Here is a 20,320-nt window from a genome sequence, read left to right as displayed (position 1 = left end):
ACAAAACATCATCAACCAATGCTGAAGTCACTGACCATATACATCAGGTTAAAATCAATCTCTCTCTAGCCCAATTTCCAATTAAAGGAGAGGTTTTAAATGTAATTAGGCTCCTCTCATGTGGCAAAACGCTTGGTGTGGGTTCTATCCCAATCGATTTACAAGGCAGGTTGTCTATTACTCATATAAAAGCTGCCTGAAATTTTCTGGGTTATATAGCAAGAAGAGGTTATTCCCCAGAAGTTCAAGGATCCTTCCACTGTCCATCTCTATAAAGGAAATACACTGTCCTGTGACAAATTGGGGCTGGGGGGGAATGTGTCTCTCTCTTCATCACTAGTGGCAAGATTCTTGCCGGAATCCTCCTTAACAGGCTGATCCTTCACCAGAAAGACTGTTACATACCTGAGAGCCAGTATAACTTCACAAAGGGCCAAGGATTGGTCAATATAGTGTTTGAAATGCCAGGAGCAGAATAGAGGTCTACATACAATATTCATCAGTCTGACCAAAGCCTTTGATACTGTTAGCCATGAGGGCTTATGGAGAATGATGTCTAAATCTGCTTGCCCAGGGAAGTTCATCAGTATTATTTGCCAGTTTTATGACAGCATGCCTGCAAGGGTTCTTCATAATGAATGATGCTGCTGTGCTTTCCTAGTCACCAATGAACTGAAGCAAGGCTATGTCCATGCTTTTTAGTATGATGCTTTCAGCAATGATGTCAGATGACTTCAGCAAGGACATCAAGGTCAGCTACTGCACTGATAGTAAATTATTTAACCTGACAAGGCTCCAAGTCAAGACTTAAGTGGAAGGAGAGTTGATGCATGATTTTTTTGTTCCCAGATGATTACACATTCAATGCAACCTCTGAAGCTGAGATGCAACAAAGTATGGATTGATTCTCTGCTGCTTGTGCTCTTTTGGCTTAACAATTAGCATTAAGAAATCATAGGTTCTTCACTAGCCAGCATTATGCCATTGGATGGAACCATCACTTAAAGCAAATGGAGAAATTCTGAATACTGTGGATAACTTCATTTACCTTGGCAGTATACTTTCCAGGATGTCCACATAGATGATGAGGTTGACTATGCATTGTAAGAGGTAGCTCAGTGTTTGGGAGGAGCCAAAGGAAAGTATGGTAAAGAACAGTTATTACACTGCTAGAAAACTGAAGGTCTACAGAGCCACTACAATAACCTCATTGTTGTATGCCTATGAAACTTGGACAGTACACTGAAACACTTCCATCTGAACTGTGCTGGGAAGATTCTAAAGATCACCTAGCAAAATAAGTTACCAGACACTGAGGTCCTTTCTCAAGCTCAACTGCCAAAATATTCAAACTCTACTGTAGAGAGCACAACTGTGAAGGGCTAGCCATGTTGTTCCAATACCCAACATACATTTGCCTAAAAGATTATTTTATGGAGAACTCACACGAGGAAGTTGCTCACATGGTGGTCAGAAGAAGTAACACAAGGACAGTCTCAAGTTCTCTCTGAAGAGCTCTGAAATTGATTTCATGACATAGGAGACACTAGGAAAGGACCATCTAACATAGTGTGCCAGCATCAGAGAAGGTGCTGTGTTCCATGAGCAAAGCAGAATTGCAGTAGCTCAAAAGAAACATGATATGTCAAATTTAGAGACATTCCAAATGTTCATATGAGCTATTTGTGTCCAACCCATGGTAGAGCCTTTTGAGCTTATACTGGTCTGATCAGCCTTAGTTGGATATGTTGTACCTTGACCCCAACGTAGTGATGTAATTTTGGTCCTCTTTGAGAACGAAGGACAACAGTCAACTATGTTAAAGGAACAGAGCACTTGGAATATGATATCCCAAAAGGCAAAGGAACTAGGATTACAATCAAGAATAACCTACACAGCAAAACTAAGTATAACCTTTCGCGAGGAAAAATGGATATTTAATGAAATACAGGACTTTAAAGTATTACTGATGAAAAGACCAGAGCTGAACAGAAAATGTGACTTTCAAATACAAGATTCAAGAGAAGCATAAAGAGAAAAACATGAAAAAGAAATCATAGGGGATTCTGTAAAGTTAAACTGTTTACATTCCTATATAGGAAGATAATATATGTAACACTTAAGAACTTTATCACTATTAGGGCAGTTAATAGGGCAGTTAGAATGACTCAACATAGAAAGCACAGGACTGAATCCACTATGTTGGGATTATCTAAAAATAAATGAATGGGTGAAAAAGAAGGATGTACTGGGAGAAGGGTAAGGAAGAGTGGGGAAAATTATTGTACTTAAAAGAGGTATGAAAGAACTTTAATAGTAGAGAGGAAAATGGTGGGACATGGGTGGGGGGGGGCAATGCTTGAACCTCATTTTCATCTGAATTGGTTCAAAATGGGAAGAATATCTATACACACTCAAATGAGTATAGAAATCTATCTTACCCAACAGGGAAGTGGAAGTGAAGGGGATTAAGAGGATAACGTGAGGGGGTGATAAAAGAGAGGGCAATAAGGAAGTCAAAACCAATGAATACTTTTTGATGAAACCATTAAATTTATTACAATGTTGCTACTTCTCTCTCTCTCTCTCTCTCTCTCTCTCTCACACACACACACTCACACACACACACACACACACAGTTTCCACATAAAAAATTTCAAGAACACTTTGCATTCACAAGAAAGTGAATTACAACAACAATGCACTTACATATGAAAATAAATACTGAATGATGTCCCTCTGTCTAATATTACAAAATATTTTTCTTCAATGGAATCAACTACCATATTTATCCAAACAGAAGAGTAAATTTTCTTGGGCAACATACAAAATGAATTACAGAAATCATAGCTGTGTGTTATTCAGTTGTTTGAGTCCAGTATGACTCTTCATGATCCCATTTAGGGTCTTCTTGGCAAAGATACTGACTGGAGTAGTCTGTCATTTTCTTCTCCAGCTCATTTTATGGATGAGGAAACTGAGGCAAACAGGGTTAAGTGATTTGCCCAGAGTCATACAGCTAGTAAGTGTGTGAGGCTGAATTGGAACTCAGGTCTTCCTGATTCCAGGTCCAACACTATTCACTAACTGCCCTGTGTGTACATGCATACAAAATTTTGATTTATTCAGCAAATATTTAATCATTACTAATATATACAAAGCACTATGGCTAGGTTGGAAGGGAATACAAAGAAGAATAAGACAGTTTGAGCTCTCAAAGAGCTTCCCATCTATAAACAGGAAGAGATTCAGGCAATTAACTTTCATACTGTGATAAGTACATAAGAGAAATACAAAGTACTAGGAAATTCAGGAGAAAAATAATTTCTGCTTCCTTCACCCTTTACTTAAATAAGATCACAACCTATACATGGAAGAAAACTAATACACTGAGCCTGGAGACTAAAAACTCAGACTGGAAGAGTAGTAAGAACTTTATTAAAATGATGTGTTGTCTATTCAATCAGCTTAGCAATTTCTTTTCTTCCATTCTGTCTTTTGAAATTCAATACTACTACTCTGAAATCTATATTATTTCTCTTTTGTGGCTGCCTCTTGAGGGCAATGGAAATTTTTTATTTTGGGGGAATACTTCCCACAGTATATATGCTGAGCCCATTATAAACAGTCATAAATATTTATTCTTTTCAACATTACATTATATTTTCATAGTTTTCATAGTTATCACTAAACTTCTGAGGGTATTTAGCTAATGAGTATTAATTTATTTTTCTTTCAATGTAGCAATATACAAAAAAGATTATGAAGGATACCAAAACAAAACTTTTTATTTTTAAGCATGCACATTCTGATGAAAATATTTGCCAGCCCCAAAATTTTAAGTTAAAATTTAAATGTATAAACTTTAAGTCTTTTTTGTATTACTATATTTAAAAGAATTTTAGGACCACAAGCTGAGGAGACCGGAACTAGACCTGAATCTGTGATTTCAATGGTATATAAAAAATTTGAGAGAGAAAACTCACTGTAGTCTGCTTTAGCAAGCAATGTGAAACTTTAAAGGTGTATTTTTAGGAGGCAAAAGTTGAAGTTATGGTTTAATATGAATAGGCTAAAAATCTTTTAAGTTCCTTTCTATTTGTAAGGGACAGGAATACGAACTGGATCTGTGATTTCATTAACAAAGGGAGCTTCTTAATAAGGAAATTCTTTTTACCAATTTCAAGTTCATACCGTCTCTGAAATTTATAGTATTAAAGAAGTGCCTAGAGCACTGAGAGGTTGTGACTGGCCCAAGGTCAAATAGTGTGTATATATCTGACACAGGACTTTAACTAGGTCTTCCCGGCTTTGAGGCTGGCTCTCTATTCACTACACCATGGCTACTTCCCCAGTTCAAAACAATTCATTTAATTCTATCATTCACTGGACTATAATGTTATAGGCAAATTTTTATTTTGGCTATTTCATACCAGATATCAGATTCAACATGGACACTTAAATTTTTTTTCTTACACTGCACTACAGATTTTAAAAAGGATACCTTGGCAAATGTGTGAATTCACTGATAATTCCTTCAGCTCCAAGTGTGATGCCCTGAACAATAAATGTGCTTCCCATTCCTTTCCAAAGGGCTCTTGGACCCTAAAATGCAACACAACAAAAAATGTATCCATTAGAGTCTACATAACATGGATAAATACTTAATTATATTGTAATTGTTACTGATGCTTTCCCAGAGAAAATCTTAATAGAGAGTCTTGACTTAATTTCTTTTCATACTCTTTAAAGTATTAAATTCAGTAAGAATTAATTAAGCATCTACTATGTGTCTGGAACTCTGCTAGATGCTGAAGATACAATGACACAATCAAAACAACCTTCTAGGAGCTTACGCTATATTCTTACAGATAAGAAGTTTGAATTGGGGTCATGAAGACTATGCAATTAAATATAAATACATATATTTCAAAGTTTCCCATTTTTAAAAACTTTTCCTTACTGTCCATCTAAGTGGACAAGAACAGTTCTCTTTAAAATTAAGGTAAATGAGTTTACATAACACAACTTCAACTTTTAAAAGAAGTATCAAACAAATCTGTAGACTGACATTCTCACCTGGGTTTTGTTGAAGCTATACATGATATTGATGACTGTAAATGGAGTGAGGTGATAATGTCGAGCATGATAGTTAACCTGTTAGGAAGATTTTTAAGTCTGTCATCAGTGTATTAGAAACTTCATTTTCCCTTAAATACATGTAAGTTGCCTAATGAAATATTAAATCATGTTAATGCATTTCTATCTTAGGGAATATAGAAATATATTTGCAAAGCAATAATTTTATTTTAAAAAATCAGGAGGTAATTAAAATGCATTTAAATTATACTTTTACAACAACAGAATATGCTTATTCCATTAATTATGTAATTAACTATGTATGAAGAGATTCCTAGTCAAACTAAGTTCCTAAAATATTGATGTACTAAGTTCAATTCATGCTCAAAGAATCTATACATGGGTACCTTATAAGAGGAAAGATCCATTCATGTGCATGACTTCCCCTAAAAGAACTTAAAAATTCGCAAGTGAAAACAGGTTGAGCCCTAAAGTGTCAAGTCTTCCTTTTCTATTCTAAGAGCACAACCTTTGCCTATCTCATCTGTCCTTTCTAATCTTAATCTTTTTTTCATATAAGGCTTCAAAGACAATGCTTCCCACACTCCTAAGTGACCCGAAGAAATTACGGAGACTTAAAAAAAGTCCAAGAGCTAAACTGCAGAAAGGCAACCACTTCTATGGTTCCTCTCCTGGGATCTGTCTCCAGTACAAAGTACATTATGGAAACAAGGAACTTCACAAATCATCATAATCACTGTTTCTAGGAATTACAAGATTTAAAGGGAGAAAGAAAAGGACTACCTAGAAAACAGGGATACATGCTGTGACTACATCAAAACAAATTATTGAAGATGAGACCGTTTTCCATGCTTAAAGTCAGAATATTTTTAAAAATGCATTTTCCTTTAACTGTATATGGGTAAATCCACAAAACTTGAAATAAATTAAGAATTACATTTTGAAAAGCACCATCTTTATGTTAAAACATTTGTTTTAAGAAAATTTAAAAGCAAAAGTAAGCTTTGATTTCTGTTTTGAAGTATGAGGAGCCCTTCTGTAACCTATTTGGAAAATTCACTCTATCTCTAAAGTTCTTATAGTTCTAAAATTCTATGCATTTATGAATCTAAGATGAAAAAGCTAATGAATATTACAGAAGACAATGGCAACTTTATAGTTTTGGTCCTATCACATGATTTATCAAAAAATAATAGTCTTTAAAGGTATACTAAGACAATGAGTTATAGTGCCTTCATTGATATACAACATACAGAAAAAGGACACTAGAATGAGAGTCAAAAAAATGAGTTCTGATCCTGACTCTACCATTTGTCAACCATGTGACTTAAAAAAAGTTATTTAAACTCTGTCCTGTTTCCTGTTCTTAAAAATAAAGGGATTGGCCTAGAGCGCTAAAGTCCCTTGAAGTTCTCAAATTCTAGGATCCTAAATATTAGCACAGATTTTAGGAAAAAAATCACTTGAAATAAGAGAGCAAATATTTATAGCCTGCTTTATCAAAGTTCATTATAAATCTTGGAAGTCTCACCTTCATCCTGACCTATACTAAGTCAGCATTTAATTAAAATTTTCGAAAGGCAACTGAAATTATGTAATTACCTGACACTGGCGACGGAGAACAATGCAAGGATGGGCCAAAACATTTTCTGTAAAGAGACTACAAAAATAATTTTGAACATTTGTGGAAATACTTCAAAATTTGTCTTTCTAAAAAATTATACAGGATTACAATATACAATTCTAAAATTGTTAATATATTTATTATCAAAAAGATCTCAAAGGCACATAAAAATGTACTTCAAAAGCAAGGCACTATTACTAACAAAAGCACACAATTGGACTATGTATGTGTTATGTAACTGAAACAATATATACTACCCATTTATGAAAAACAAATCCTAATGGTGGATGTGTGCTAAGCCAAGTAGATCCTTTCTCTTTTAGCCTTAAAACATCCACCTTCATTTCTCTAAATTTTTATTAGCATATACTATGGAGTCAGAATATATACCCCCAAAGTCCTCCTCGGATTCATCATTTTGGTATGAAAGTGAAACTGAGTTCTCTGTTGTTTAAGAAACAACACAGTTAGGTTTGGGAAAGTGTATACACATGATAATCACAAGGTGATACATTTTGAGGCCAAAGAAACTCTTCAGTTGCAGAGGGTTATCACAACTCCAAGAGAAAGGAATTCCCACATCAAAAAATTCCATACAGGTTCCTGAAGTATTGAAATAATCATAAAATCGTAACAATAAGAAGCAAAAATAAATTCAGTATTTTGCCCTTTACTGAATTTGACGGAAATGTGAAGAAATGTCCTGTATGTACAGCCAAGTTGATGTCCAATTAAAAACTATTAGTAAATACAAGGCTATGTTATAGTTAAAGTCTCCAAAACAATAAAATCATACACTCAATTAAGTGTATTCTACAAACATGGTACTGACTGTAGATTATAATCTCAAATTGATTTTAAGTAAAATCAGATTTTCTAGTGCTTAAAACTTTTTTTCAAATGTCGGGCAAAACTACAAAGTTGTTTTTTGATTTTAATTTTATAAGTGAATCAGCTGAGGTTCATGAACTTGGATAAGAAAAAAATACATATTTTTATTTCAATAAATCTAATTTCCTTTGTAATCTTGTGTATTTTAATTTATGCATTTAAAAACAATATTTTGCAAAGAGGTACGGAGCTTTCATTAGAATGCCAATGGGGTACCTGACCCAAAAAAATTAGGAACCCTTGATCTAACCTGTCTTCTTCTGATCATAAACTCAGAATCTTGATTCTTACTGTCCAAAACAATTATCACTTATTCAATAAATTCTTCATCTTCGCCATTACTCATTTTCTAATTAGCTTAAAAGCATATATTCCACAAAACTAGTACCTTGCAAGTCCAATACCAAATCCAGCAAATCTATTCAACTGTTCTGAAAGAAATGAAATAAGATTATATATCACTTATAGTTGGGTAAACTATAGCAATTTAAGACTAATTTCTATTTTTAGAATGTTCGCATAAATGATGAATCTGTACTGGAGACCCTGAAGTATTCCATGATTCCTGGTAACTCATGAATACATTTCTTGTTGTATAAACTATACCATTACCCACTGGCTCCTGTCATTGCCACAATAGTTTCATATACTATTTTCAGTGTAAGAAATTGACAGTTAAGATAAACTTCTACACTCATCCAAAAAAATATAAATTATTTCAAGCTGAAAAAAAGGATTTGTATCTTCAAAATATGAACAGAAAAAGAGCTCTAACAAATAACCGTATAAATGGTTAATTATTTTCTCAGCGACTGACCGGGATTGGATTATCACTTCAGACATGGGAGGGATTTCGGTTGTCTAGTTAAGCAACTTCATTTTACATACGAGGAATCTGAGATCCAGAGAGATGAAGTGAATTGCCCAAACTCACATATGTAGATGGCACAACTGAGACTGGAAATCAAGCCCTCTCAATGTCACATCCAGGGCTCTTTCAACTGCACCACAAATGTTTTCTAGTACAGCAAATAAGTACTTTAAGCATACAGGAATGACAATAATGTGTTTAAACCAATTATCATCTGTGGCTTACAAATTCCAAAATTTTATAATCGTTGTATATTTATATATTTACACATATATATATGTATCTAGCACAACGTCTTAGTGTCAGGCACATAAGGACCCTTAATAAATACTTGTGTGTTGGGGAAAAAAGTATCTATGAGACAGCAGCAGCACTACAAAATTTCAGAAGACCACAAAAGGAAATCTTTTAGCTTTACTTGAATAGGAATTCCCTCTGTAACATAATAGACAAACAGATAAGACTTTCTAAAGAGAAATCCACTACCTCTCAAGGCAGCTCACTCTTCTGGATACCTTTCATTGTTAAGAAGCTTTCCTTCAGAGTGAGCGAAAACTTGTTCTGCTGCCACCAAATGCTCCTATTTTTGACCTCTGGGACCAACGAGGTCCCTGTCACACAATAATCTTCCCAATAATTGAAGGCAGCCATCAAAAAATACTCCCAGTTCCTTCAAGAGATCCTACCATGGCATTGCTGGACAGTTCTCTCACCACCTTGGTTACCTTCTTCTACATGAACTCCCTTTTGTCTATGTAGTTTCTAAAATGAGATATTCAGAATCAAACACAGTTCTGTAGACATGGCCTAACTAGGGCAAAAAGAGGTCGACCCTGTTCAGGACCCTATGCTTTTCAATGCAGTCTGATACCAAATTAATATTTTTGGCTGTGATTCATATTACTGACATATTTTTAACCAACTGAAACTCCCTAACTTTTCTTACTTATAGTTATAACTACAATTACATGGCTACAGTTAAAACAAATCATTCAAATAAAAGTAAAATATATCCATATTACAAAACTTTGGAGCCACAATTCCAAATCTGGAATCAGCTTTGGTATAGGGATGTTATTTACAACCTCAAATATATACATTTTGGTATTCAGCTGTGCAGCTTTACCATTATTATAAAGGCAAATGAGTTTTTCAACTCAGGCTAAAACTGTAAAATTAGATTTTAAAAAGCATCAAAATAAGCTTCGAAGATTTTCTTTACTGCATGGCAAGTGCAAATAACAGGTTTATATTCACCTAAAGATGTTTCTATCCTAATGGGGATGGAAATTCTATAAAAGCTAAGAGTTCAAGAGGAAAATGAAGATTAAAAAAACTACTCTTAAGAAGGAAAGGAGAGCACTGAAAAATGTCTTTCAATTTCAAGCTAAAGGTGGCTCCAAAAGAAACAGTTTAAGACCAACTCTTCCACCCAATGAATACAAACTGTTGAATAAAATTGTTAAATAAAAAATGAAGAATCACAGACATATCTGATGGAAATTTTAAGTGAAAATAACTGGGTACATAATCCATAAAGCTGGGAAAGAGTAGCTATTACTGACATTTTTAAAATGAAAGTTTTAGTGAAGTCCCAAGGTCACGTGGTAGGGCATGGCTGGGTAAGATAAAATTTTAGCCTGTGGACCTCCTACTCCCAGTGTTCGCTTTAAGGGCTACCAAAGTGATTTCCTAGCACTTTAACACACCCTCCTCTCGGAGGCTTCGATAAGGAAATAAGAAAATGAGTAAAGTATGCTAAGTTAAAGAATGGAAAAGACCAGGTGTGGGGTTTGGAGGGCCCGGGAATGAAAATTAAAAACAAAAACAAAAACAAATCCAGGAAAGCGATCCCGCGGGAGGAGCCAGCAGCCACCAGCGGCCAAGCCGCTCCCTCCCCGAGACCAGCCGCCCAGGCCCAGGCTCCGGACGCTTCTCCCGACTCGCCGGCCCTCACCACTACTAGCCCCCGCTCCGCTGCTGCAGCTGCCGGGGTAGGGCTCCTCGCCGGCCCCCCCGAGCGGGGCGGGGGCTGCTCCCGGGCCGTAGTGCGGGGTCTTCTCCCCCCAGTGCAGGTTGCGGCTGCCGGGGATGTCGGGCGGGGTGGTCACCCAGTGGCTCAGGTCGGAGCTGGAGCTGAAGGACTTTGCAGCGAAAGTGCTGCCCCCGGCTTCCTCGCGGCTGCCGCCGCCGCCCCCACCCCGGTAGCCCAAGCCATCGAAGCCGTCAGGACGCCGCGGATGCATCGAATTCGACGAAGAAAGACGGAGCCCCAAGTGCCAGAGGGCACGTCAACCATGGGCGGAGGCCCTGCCGCCGCGACCACCGCCGCTTTCTCCTCGGCGTCCAGATTCTGACAACCGGAAGTCACCCGCTGCTCCCGGAAGCGGAAGTTCCGGGACATGACTCTCGCTTTTTCTGCTCTCCGTTGCCGCGTCGGTTGCTGGGGTGACGTAGGGGTAACGTGGGTGTATCCGAAATTGAGCCCAGAGGGCTGGTAAAAGTTGTGGTTTAAAGGAAGGAGGGGGTGGAGGAGGTGGGAGGGGCGGAGGAGGTGGGAGGGGTTAGGCCGCGTACCCCTGCCGGGAGGAATCTGTAGGAAACGGGACCAGTGGTGCTTTCGGAGGCGACGCCCGGCGGGTGTGTTCAGGCAGATGGACCGGGAGGGCCGCGCTCAGAGAGATCAGCCACCACGCTGTGGGAGGAATCAGGGCATCATTCCGGGCACCCCCTGGGATGCCCCACGATCGCCACAGACGCTTCTTCGAGGGCAAGACCACCTGGGCGCAGGCCAGGACATCGGGCTAATTCAAGTTATGGTTAGAAGAAAAAAAACCAGCCCACTAGGATTCAGAAACTGGGGGCCACCACAGAGCAAGTAGGAGCCATTTGGGGGCGCATTTCCGCCTTGCACCTGGAACACACTTCCTCCAGGCTAATTAAACCTAACCCTGAGCCATTATACAGGTGTCAAGGTTACCTGTTTTCATTAGCTCCAAGAGCTCCTGGAGCAAAGTCATACTTTCTGAACCTGAACTTGCTTTCCCTCTGTGCTTGACTCTCCTCTTGGCTCCCCCTGCCCAAGATTCTGAGTGTCTTCATAATAGAACCTTGGTCCCTCCTCCGTTCTTACCTGTATATCCGTTACTGGTCTTAATTTAAAAGGGTAGACAAGTCAATCGATGAACATTTGTAAAGCGCCTTTATGCCAAGCACTCTGACGAACGCCGGATTTACAAAAAGGCAGAAGACCATCCCTGCCCTCCAGGAGCTCGCAGTCTAACTGGAAAGACCAAAGACAAACAAATGGACAAACAAGCTATGTGCAGTGTAAATAGGAAATAAAAAAAAAAAGCAGCTAGGTGGTGAAGTGGCTCAGGAACTGGGCTTGAATTAGCAAGACTCCTCTTCCTGAGTTCACATTGGGTGTGGGACCTTGGGCAAGGCACTTTACCCTGTTTGCTTCAGGTTCTCATCAGTAAAATAAGTTGGAGAAGAAAATGACAAACCATTTCAGTATTTTTGCCAAGAAAACCCCAAACGGGGTCATGAGGACTCAGACACAACTGAACCACTAGAATTAAGAAGGGTTGGGAAACATTTCCTATAGATGCAGAAGATGAAATTTTAGTTGATACTTAAAGGAAGCCAGGAAGGCAAGTAGGGGGAGATGAGGGAGGAAAACAGCCAGTGCAAATACCAAGAGAAATAGTTGGAATGTCTTGTTTTTGAACAGCAAGGAGGCCAGTATTGAATCGAAGAGTATGTGTTGGGGAATAAGGTTTAAGAAGCTTGGAAACGATAGGAAGGGGCTAGACTATGAGGGCCTTTGGATGCCAAATAGTGGATTTTGTATTTGGTCCTGGAGGCAACAGGGAGGTACTGGAGTTTATTGAGTAGGGGGGTAACATGGGAGAACTTGTGTTTTCGGAAAATCACTTTGGTGGCTGAATGGGGGATTGGAGTGGAGAGAGACTGGAGGAACTACCAGCAGCCTATTGTAATAGTCCCAGCATGAGATAATAAGGGCCTGCACCAAGGTAGGGGCAGTATCATCCTTTTTTGACTTGGTGGAAATTAATGAATTAAACTGAAATATAATACACTCAGACACAGGTGACAGACTTCATTCAAAAAGTGACAGACTTAATACATACTCAGACACAGGTGACAGAGTTCATTCATTCATTCATTACTATTTTGAGTCGTGCAGTATTGGGCGCTGTGGGAGATATGAAAGCAGACAAAGTGTTTTTGACACAATCTATGTTTAAAAGAGCAACAAAGCAATATACACCTATTCTTTTTCTTCAGTGTTTCTTTTGGGTGTCCACACCATTCTTCAATCCTAAAAATGGATCTTCCCTTCCTCTAAACTCCAACTGTCAACTTTTAAGGTTTAGAAAGTGCTTTTCTCACAATCATCATTTGAGGTAGGAAGGAGAATAATGCCTATCAGTCAAGCATTAAGCACTTAACATGTGCCAGTCACTAGGAAATAAAAAAGGAAAAAAATGCTAAACAGCTCCTCTCAGAGGTATGCAACTTTCTATGAAAGTATACCACATGTTAAAGTATGCTTTTGCTAAAATTATTTTCTGTTATATTAATCATCCATTATTAATTAGGATTCAGGCATTTTATTTCATCATTCAGGGATATTGTCCTAATCCTCAAGAGTATATGCTCCTCAGTCTTGAGCAGGACCCCACCCAGTTAGGAGACTTCTGTTTAAAGTGTAAATAGAATCTAATCTAAGTGAATTCCTGCCTCAAAGCAATAAACTCTTGTCTTTGTACCCCTCCTTTGGAGGTTAGGTTAACCCAGCTCATTCAGGAGAAAACCAACCAGATTGGTCTAGTAGAGATGGATTCCTTTGTCCAGAAGGCTCCAGAAATTACTGGAGGCTTTTGGGTCTGGTGATCAAGCCTCATTCTCAGCAGGATATGCTGAAGACTCTTGCCTCACCCTCTCACTAGTTGTTCACCAATCAGGGTTGATTTTAACCTGTCGGGCACCCCCTTTTCTAAAAGTATATTAAGGCATCCAATTTCTTCATGTCTTTGGTTACCAAGAGAAAGAGAGAGAGAAATAATCATTTAATATCATTTTTTGGACCTTAATGAGAGCCAGATCCTGAATTAATCAACTGGAAGAGCCTGAACCTAACAGCTTCTTTGTTCTTTGAATAAACTCAGAGAATACCTCTTCCCATATCAACAAGGCTAGATGGGGCTGACTTCAGAGCATTCTTTATGACGCCCTTAACCAGAGACACTATCTTAATACATAATCTATGTTATGGCATGTTAATGGTAAAGAAAACACAGATATCCTGGGTCATAATTTCAATGGACACTTTGTCGACTCTCTTATTTTATTTACCCCTTGAATTCAATTAAGACAATTCCTTTCTCATAGTTAATAATACATGGGGATCATAAATTTGAGTGACAACAAACATGCTGAGTTGGGATTTATTCTGAAACATATTTAAGCCTAGTCATTCTTTTATCAGATAGTCAGAACTTAGGTTTTAGCTCCTTGTATGATCAAGCTCTCTAGCCTCGGGCTAGCTTTAAGGGAATAAACAATATGGATTTCATATCACCTAGCCTGTTTACCTCCTTTAACCAAACTTTCAGGTCGACAATATTCACATATGTGTGTGGGTGTGTGTATAAATATGTGCATATTTATAGATGTATATGTATGTGTGGAATTTATTGAATTTATTGAACATTTATTGAATAAGGGAGTGACATGGTCAGAGAGAAACACTCCATAAGGAGTATTTCCAGAACCTCTCCTTCAAACAATACCACATCTCCCTTACCTACATGTCTGTTCACCAAATCTTTGCAACAAGTTTCTCTGATACAAGTAATAGAAGGAACTGATCCAAATTTATAAAACTTGAGAACCATTTCATAATAAATGGTCAAATAATATAAGTAGGTAATTTTGAAAGGAAGAAATCTAAGCTATCATATGAAAAAATTCTTTATAAATCACTATAATTAGAGAAATAAATTGTAAGGTTCTAGCTCACAGCCATCAGACTGGGCAAGAAAACAACAAAAGGAAAATGTTAAATGTTAGAACAAAATATCAAATTTTCTTGTAGGAAATCATATATACTAGTTTTAGCACAATGCAAGTAGTACAGTTTGACTGCAGGATATAGTATGTGGAGAATAATAAGAAATAAGGCAAATGACATTAAATTTTAGCTAGGTGCATTTAAATCTCACAAATTCAGAGAAGAAATATTTGAAAATATCCTTTAATGACTAAAATGCAATACAAATAATAAAGGACTACTGAAAAAAAATTAATTGGAGACTAAACCCTAAAGAATTGATAGGTCAAAGGACAATCAAAAAAAAAGACCTAGGGTTCTTGCCTTATTGTAAGGTCTTTACATACTACTAGGCAAAACATATAGAACATAAAAATATTATGTATAAAGTTGTGGCTATGTATTGTCAAAAAATACGTTGTCATACTTAAATGAAAGTTTAATGGCAAAAATTTATTTAAAGCAATTAACACCTACATAATATTATTCTTTACATAAACTATTGACCCTCTAAATTTACCCTAACAGATTTGGAAAATATCCTAACAATATGGTATATTAGTGAAATAGCCTAAGGCAGATGTTGTAGGATTCAGCTTCAAAGTCAGGAAGGAATGAGGTACTTGTGAGTCAATGTACATTTTATAAAGGAGGTTTACTTTGCCCAAACACAGCAAAGATATGCACAATAAGGATATAGAGCAAGGCTACAACACTACCCTGCTTCTATGGAAAGCCCATTATCTCCATTGCATCTGGTCAGTTAGTCATGCATGATTATGGGAATCCACCAAGTCTGAGAAGTCTTGAGCTCACATGGCTTGGACTTTTTATTGGCCATGGACTTCTTATGTTGGGGGTATAAGCTCAGTTCCATGTGGACAGTCTCAGGCGGGTAAAGGTGAGGACTTCTAAACCTTAGAGTTCTCATGAGGCCCCCCAGGGAACAGCAGGGAATTGAGGTGTGAGACTGGGCTATCTCGTGCATTTCCGCCTCTTCGCCTCTTCCCGTGGGAAACGTGCTGGGAGAGAGCATCCCGGCCCTTGAGATTGGCCCGGGGTCTGAGCACACCTATTGTTGTCTAACAGGCAGGGTATTCAGGTGCAAACTATGGGGCAGGAGAGCTTAAGTAGGGTCAGGAAAACCTGAAGGCGCTCTTTGCACTGAGGGGCCCTTAGAGGACAGAAGGCCCCTCTTCCCTCTCCTCTCTTCTTTCTTCCCTCTCCCCTCTCTCCCCACTTCCACTTCCGCTTCCATTCTCTTACTGTAAGATCTTTGCCTCCTTGGGAGATTTCTCTCTCCTAAGGAAGAATTCCCCTGCACATGTAACCAAGACCTTGAATAAAGCCTAACCCTTGTTCGACTCTGGAAAGTCTCTTCTCTCATATGTTTATCCGGTTTGGCCAGCCGAAGACCTGCGATAGGTAAGGTAAGACTCGGGTAGCCCTTAGGCCTCTAGGCCTGACATTCTTATATAAATGAATTTATTACATACCAAGACTACATCATAATATAATTTTAAACATCTAACAGATATTGGTATAGCATATCAATGAAGGGAAATTATAAGGGAAAACTGTAGCAGATGTCCTGCATCCCTACACGGCTTGGTGATGTGGTGAATAAGAAGGACACCGGGAGGCAGGAGAAGAAAGACCAACTTGGTTTATTGAGCTGAGGGTCCGGGTATTTATAGACAGAAACTGCAACCCTAAGAGACATTCTGCTTATCTCCTGCCCTAGTGAATTAATCAGTGTTATCTTAAAGACTGTGAGCCTAGAGGGCATCTATTTTACATATCCCTTGTTTTCTGTAATTCTCTTGTTTGTCTCACGAGACAGCAACATGGGCGGGGGGGGGGGGGGGGGGGGGGGGGAGGGAGGAAAATATCCTGGAACTTAGAATGTAACAAAAAATAATAATTGAAATGTTTTTAAAAGCAGCACATGCCTATTTTATAAAAAATAACACCAGTGACTTCTCCAAATATAAGCTAATTACATGTTTATATATTCTGAGTCTTTATCTCTGAAACTTCCTAGAGATCCCTGAATTACTCTCAGATCCAAGCCACTGTATTCTGTCTTTTTCCCAGGGCAAAGTGCTCTGGAGTTTTCCCAGATCAGAACTCCCTCAAAGTACCAGATGCTATCTCCCATGAAGACTGCCTCAGGGCTTACCTTTGCCTGCTTCTCTCTTCTCTAAGTTGGGTGTCCTGGAACTCACAGAAGACTCAATATTACTACCTGTTATCAGGTTGGGCCTTGAAGGAGGGCCTTAAAAGTTTAATTACCTGCCTCTCCCTCAATGGACCTCTCATCAGCCAAAATAAAATGCTTGTATTCATACCTTAATGGTTAGCATACACTGACTCTGTCTTGGGGCAGCTAGGTGGTACAGTGGATAAAGCACCAGTGCAGGAGTCAGGAGGAGCTGAGTTCAAATTTCACCTGAGACACTTGACACTCACTAGCTGAGTGACCTTGGGCAAGTCACTTAACCTCAATTGCCTCATCCTGGGTTATCTCCAGTCATCCTGATGAATATCTGGTCACTGGAGAAGTGAGGCTGGTGACCTGCACAGCCCTCCCTCACTCCAAAAAAACAAAACAAAACAGTAAAGTGCAAGTCATGTCATTATTTCTCTGATGGCATGGTTTTTTTCGGCAAGGAAGGACGAACACACACACACACACACACACACACACACACACACACTCACTCACTGACCCTGTCATACTCTCCCTATCCCAGTGAGTCTTCTCCCCCAGCTAGGTGGTACAGTGGATAGAGCACTGGCGTGGAATCAGGAAGACCTGTGACACTATTTGTGTGATGCTAGGCAAGTTATTTGACCTCTGTCTGCCTACATTTCCTCAACTGTAAAATGGAGATAATATTTGTTAAGTGCTTAGCACAGTAGCTGGCACATAGTAGTTCTCTTCCTATTTCCCATTCTAAATTGTTCACTCTTGTCATTCCCATCCCCTCAATTTTGTTGTTGTTTTGTTGTTCAGTTGTGACTGACTTTTCATGATCCATGGACCATAATACATCAACCCATTTTATCCTCCTCTGTCTCTCAAAGTCTATCCAAGTTCATACTCATTGGTTCTATGCTACGATCTATCTCATCCTCTGCCATCCCCTTTTCCTTTTTCCTTCAATCTTTCCCAATATCAGAGTCTTTTCCAGTGAGTCACATCTCATTATGTGGCCAAAGTACTTAAGCTTCAGTATTTGACCTTCTAGTGAGTAGCTTGAATTAATGTCTTTAAGTATTGACTGATTTGACCTCCTTGCTGTCCATGGAACCGTCAAAGTCTTCTCCAGCACCATAAATTGAAAGTGTCAGTTCGGTGATGTTCAGCTTTCCTTATAGTCCAGCTCTGACAGCCATACATTTTTACTGGAAAAACCATAAATCTGACTATATAGAACTTTGTGGCAAGGTGAAGTCTCTGCTTTTTAGTATGCTATCCAGATTTGCTTTCCCTCCAAGGAGCAAGTGTCTTAACTTCATGACTGTAGTCACCATCTGCAATGATCTTTAAACCCAAGAATATAAAATCTGACACTGCTTCCATTTCTTCTCCCTCTATTTGCCAGGAAATGATGGGACCTGTTGCCAAGATTTTAGTTTTCATGATGTTAAGCTTCAGGACAGCTTTTACATTCTCTTATTTCACCCTCATCAAGAGGCTTCTTAATTCCTCTTCACTTTCTACCATGACAGTAGTATCATCTAAATATCTGAGATTTCTCCTGGCAACCTTAATGCTTTTGATTCATCCAGCTTGGCTTTGCTGTATAAGTTAAATAAATAAGGTGGTAATATACACTTTTCATACTCCTTTTTCCAATCTCAAACCAATCAGGGGTTTCATATTTAGTTTAACTGTTGCTTCTTGGCCCACATACAGGTTCATCAGGAGAGAAGTGTGTTCGTCCTTCATTGCCAAAGAAGACCATGCCATCAGAGAAATAATGACATGACTTGCACTTGACTTTGTTTTGAGTGAGGGAGGGCTGTGCAGGTCACCAGCCTCACTTCTCCTCCAGAGCCATCTGAATCCAGTGACCAGATATTCATCAGGATGACTGGAGATGACCCAGGATGAGGCAATTGGGGTTAAGTGACTTGCCCAAGGTCACACAGCTAATGAGTGTCAAGTGTCTGAGGTGAGATACAATCACAAAACTGCAAAATGGATCCACTACAAATTTATGTTGTATAATATCAACGGGACCCTCACTGAAACAAGAGAATCCTTTTACATTTCCCTAATGGATTTGCAATCTCACTCATCTCAGTGATTATTTCAAACCCATTCAGCGTTCCTTAAGCTTCTAGTAGAACCCTTCCTCCAAATCCTCTCAACTGAAGACTTTGCCTTATTGAAAAGTTCATTGAAAAAATTGAGACCATTTGTCAAGAGCTCCCTCTTCTTCTCTTCTCATCTCATCTCATCAATATCTTCCCCTATTATCTCCTTCTTACTCTTGTCTCACATTAAGATATAACCCTTATCCTGGCCAAGGCAAAACCTTCTAACATAGACACTTGATCCAATTATGCCCCTTCTTCTCCAGCATATTACCCCTGTATCATACCCATTTTTTATGACTGCTTCCCTGCTGCCTACAAACATGCCATGTTTTACTTATCCTTAAAAAAAAAACAACTCTGCTTTATTCAGTTACCTTTAGCTATAGTCCTATATCTAGCCTCTCTTTCATGTCAAAATTCCTTGAGGATGCCACTAACAACTAATTAGTGCCTCTGTGTCTTTCCCTCTCACTTGTTCTAAACCCTTGATAATTGGTTTCTCAACTTAATGTTTAGCTGAAAGTACTCTCTCCAAAGTCACCATTGGTTTATTAATTGCCAAAATTGATGACCTTTTCTCAGTCATCATCTCTTCAGTCTCTAATACTGTTAATCATATTGTTCTAGATACTCAATCTTTTCTAAGTTTCTGACAATTCTTTCTCAAGTTTTCTTCCTCTCTGACTATACCCTTGCAATCTTTTTCCCCACATATTCATCCTAGTATTATACAATAACTATGGATGACCCCCAAAGTTCTGTCCTGGAACTTCCCCTTTCCCTCTGTGCTCTCTTGCTTGGTGATCTCATCAGTTTCAGTGAATTCAATTATATCTAGCTAGGTGGTGCAGTGGATAGAGCACTGGGCTTGGAATCAGGAAAATTCATCTTCCTAAGTTCATATCCAGCCTCAGACACTTATGTAGCTGTGCTACCCTGGGCAAGTCACTTAGTCCTGTTTGCTTCAGTTCCTCAATGAGTGGAGAAGAAAGTGAAAAACTACTCTAGTATCTTTATTAAGAAAACCCCACAAATACGCACAAAAACAAAACCCCAGATGTGGTCATGAAGAGTCAAATATGACTAAAATGACTGAATGAAAAAAACAAAGATCATTTTTAGATCTCATATCTCAACTATACCCTCAAGATGATCCAACAAAATCTCTCCATTAAATTTTTTTTAAATGCACCAGACTGAATTCTGATCTAGAAATAATTTTATAAGTCACCACAATTAATTATTTTTCCAGTCCAAGTTGGCTTGAGGAGATAGAAAGGTGGGCAAACACTGGGTACAAAGTCTGGCTAGAAGCCCAGAGATTAAAAGAGTCAAGACTGGTCACAAGGACCGAAAGCAGTAGGACAGGAAAAATCACAGGGAATCCCTAAACAAGCCTATGGTTTAGGAACAGGTGCCA

General features: G+C 38.6%; 1 protein-coding gene across 2 annotated transcripts in view; it reads right to left on the bottom strand.

Moving 5' to 3' along the window:
* SLC25A46 (solute carrier family 25 member 46) overlaps positions 1-11,521 on the bottom strand; it is a 28,796-nt gene extending 17,275 nt beyond the window's left edge. Inside the window, exons 1-5 of one of the 2 annotated variants that reach the window (XM_072597377.1) lie at positions 11,467-11,521; positions 8,004-8,046; positions 6,703-6,760; positions 5,080-5,157; positions 4,505-4,605 (exon numbers count right to left, since the gene is read on the bottom strand). In XM_072597377.1, coding sequence (XP_072453478.1) covers positions 4,505-4,605; positions 5,080-5,157; positions 6,703-6,760; positions 8,004-8,046; positions 11,467-11,506 — 320 coding nt within the window. In that variant the 5' untranslated portion in view covers positions 11,507-11,521. Of the gene's footprint in view, positions 1-4,504; positions 4,606-5,079; positions 5,158-6,702; positions 6,761-8,003; positions 8,047-10,443; positions 10,887-11,466 lie in introns of those variants that run through there. The other variant, XM_072597376.1, reaches the window with a different exon arrangement.
* Positions 11,522-20,320: the final 8,799 nt, after the last annotated feature.

Source organism: Notamacropus eugenii, chromosome 3, assembly GCF_028372415.1.
Source record: "Notamacropus eugenii isolate mMacEug1 chromosome 3, mMacEug1.pri_v2, whole genome shotgun sequence".
NCBI classification, from domain to species: Eukaryota; Metazoa; Chordata; class Mammalia; order Diprotodontia; family Macropodidae; genus Notamacropus; species Notamacropus eugenii.
The sequence above is the reverse complement of the archived record's forward strand: the minus strand, read 5'-3'. Positions and strand labels throughout refer to the sequence as shown.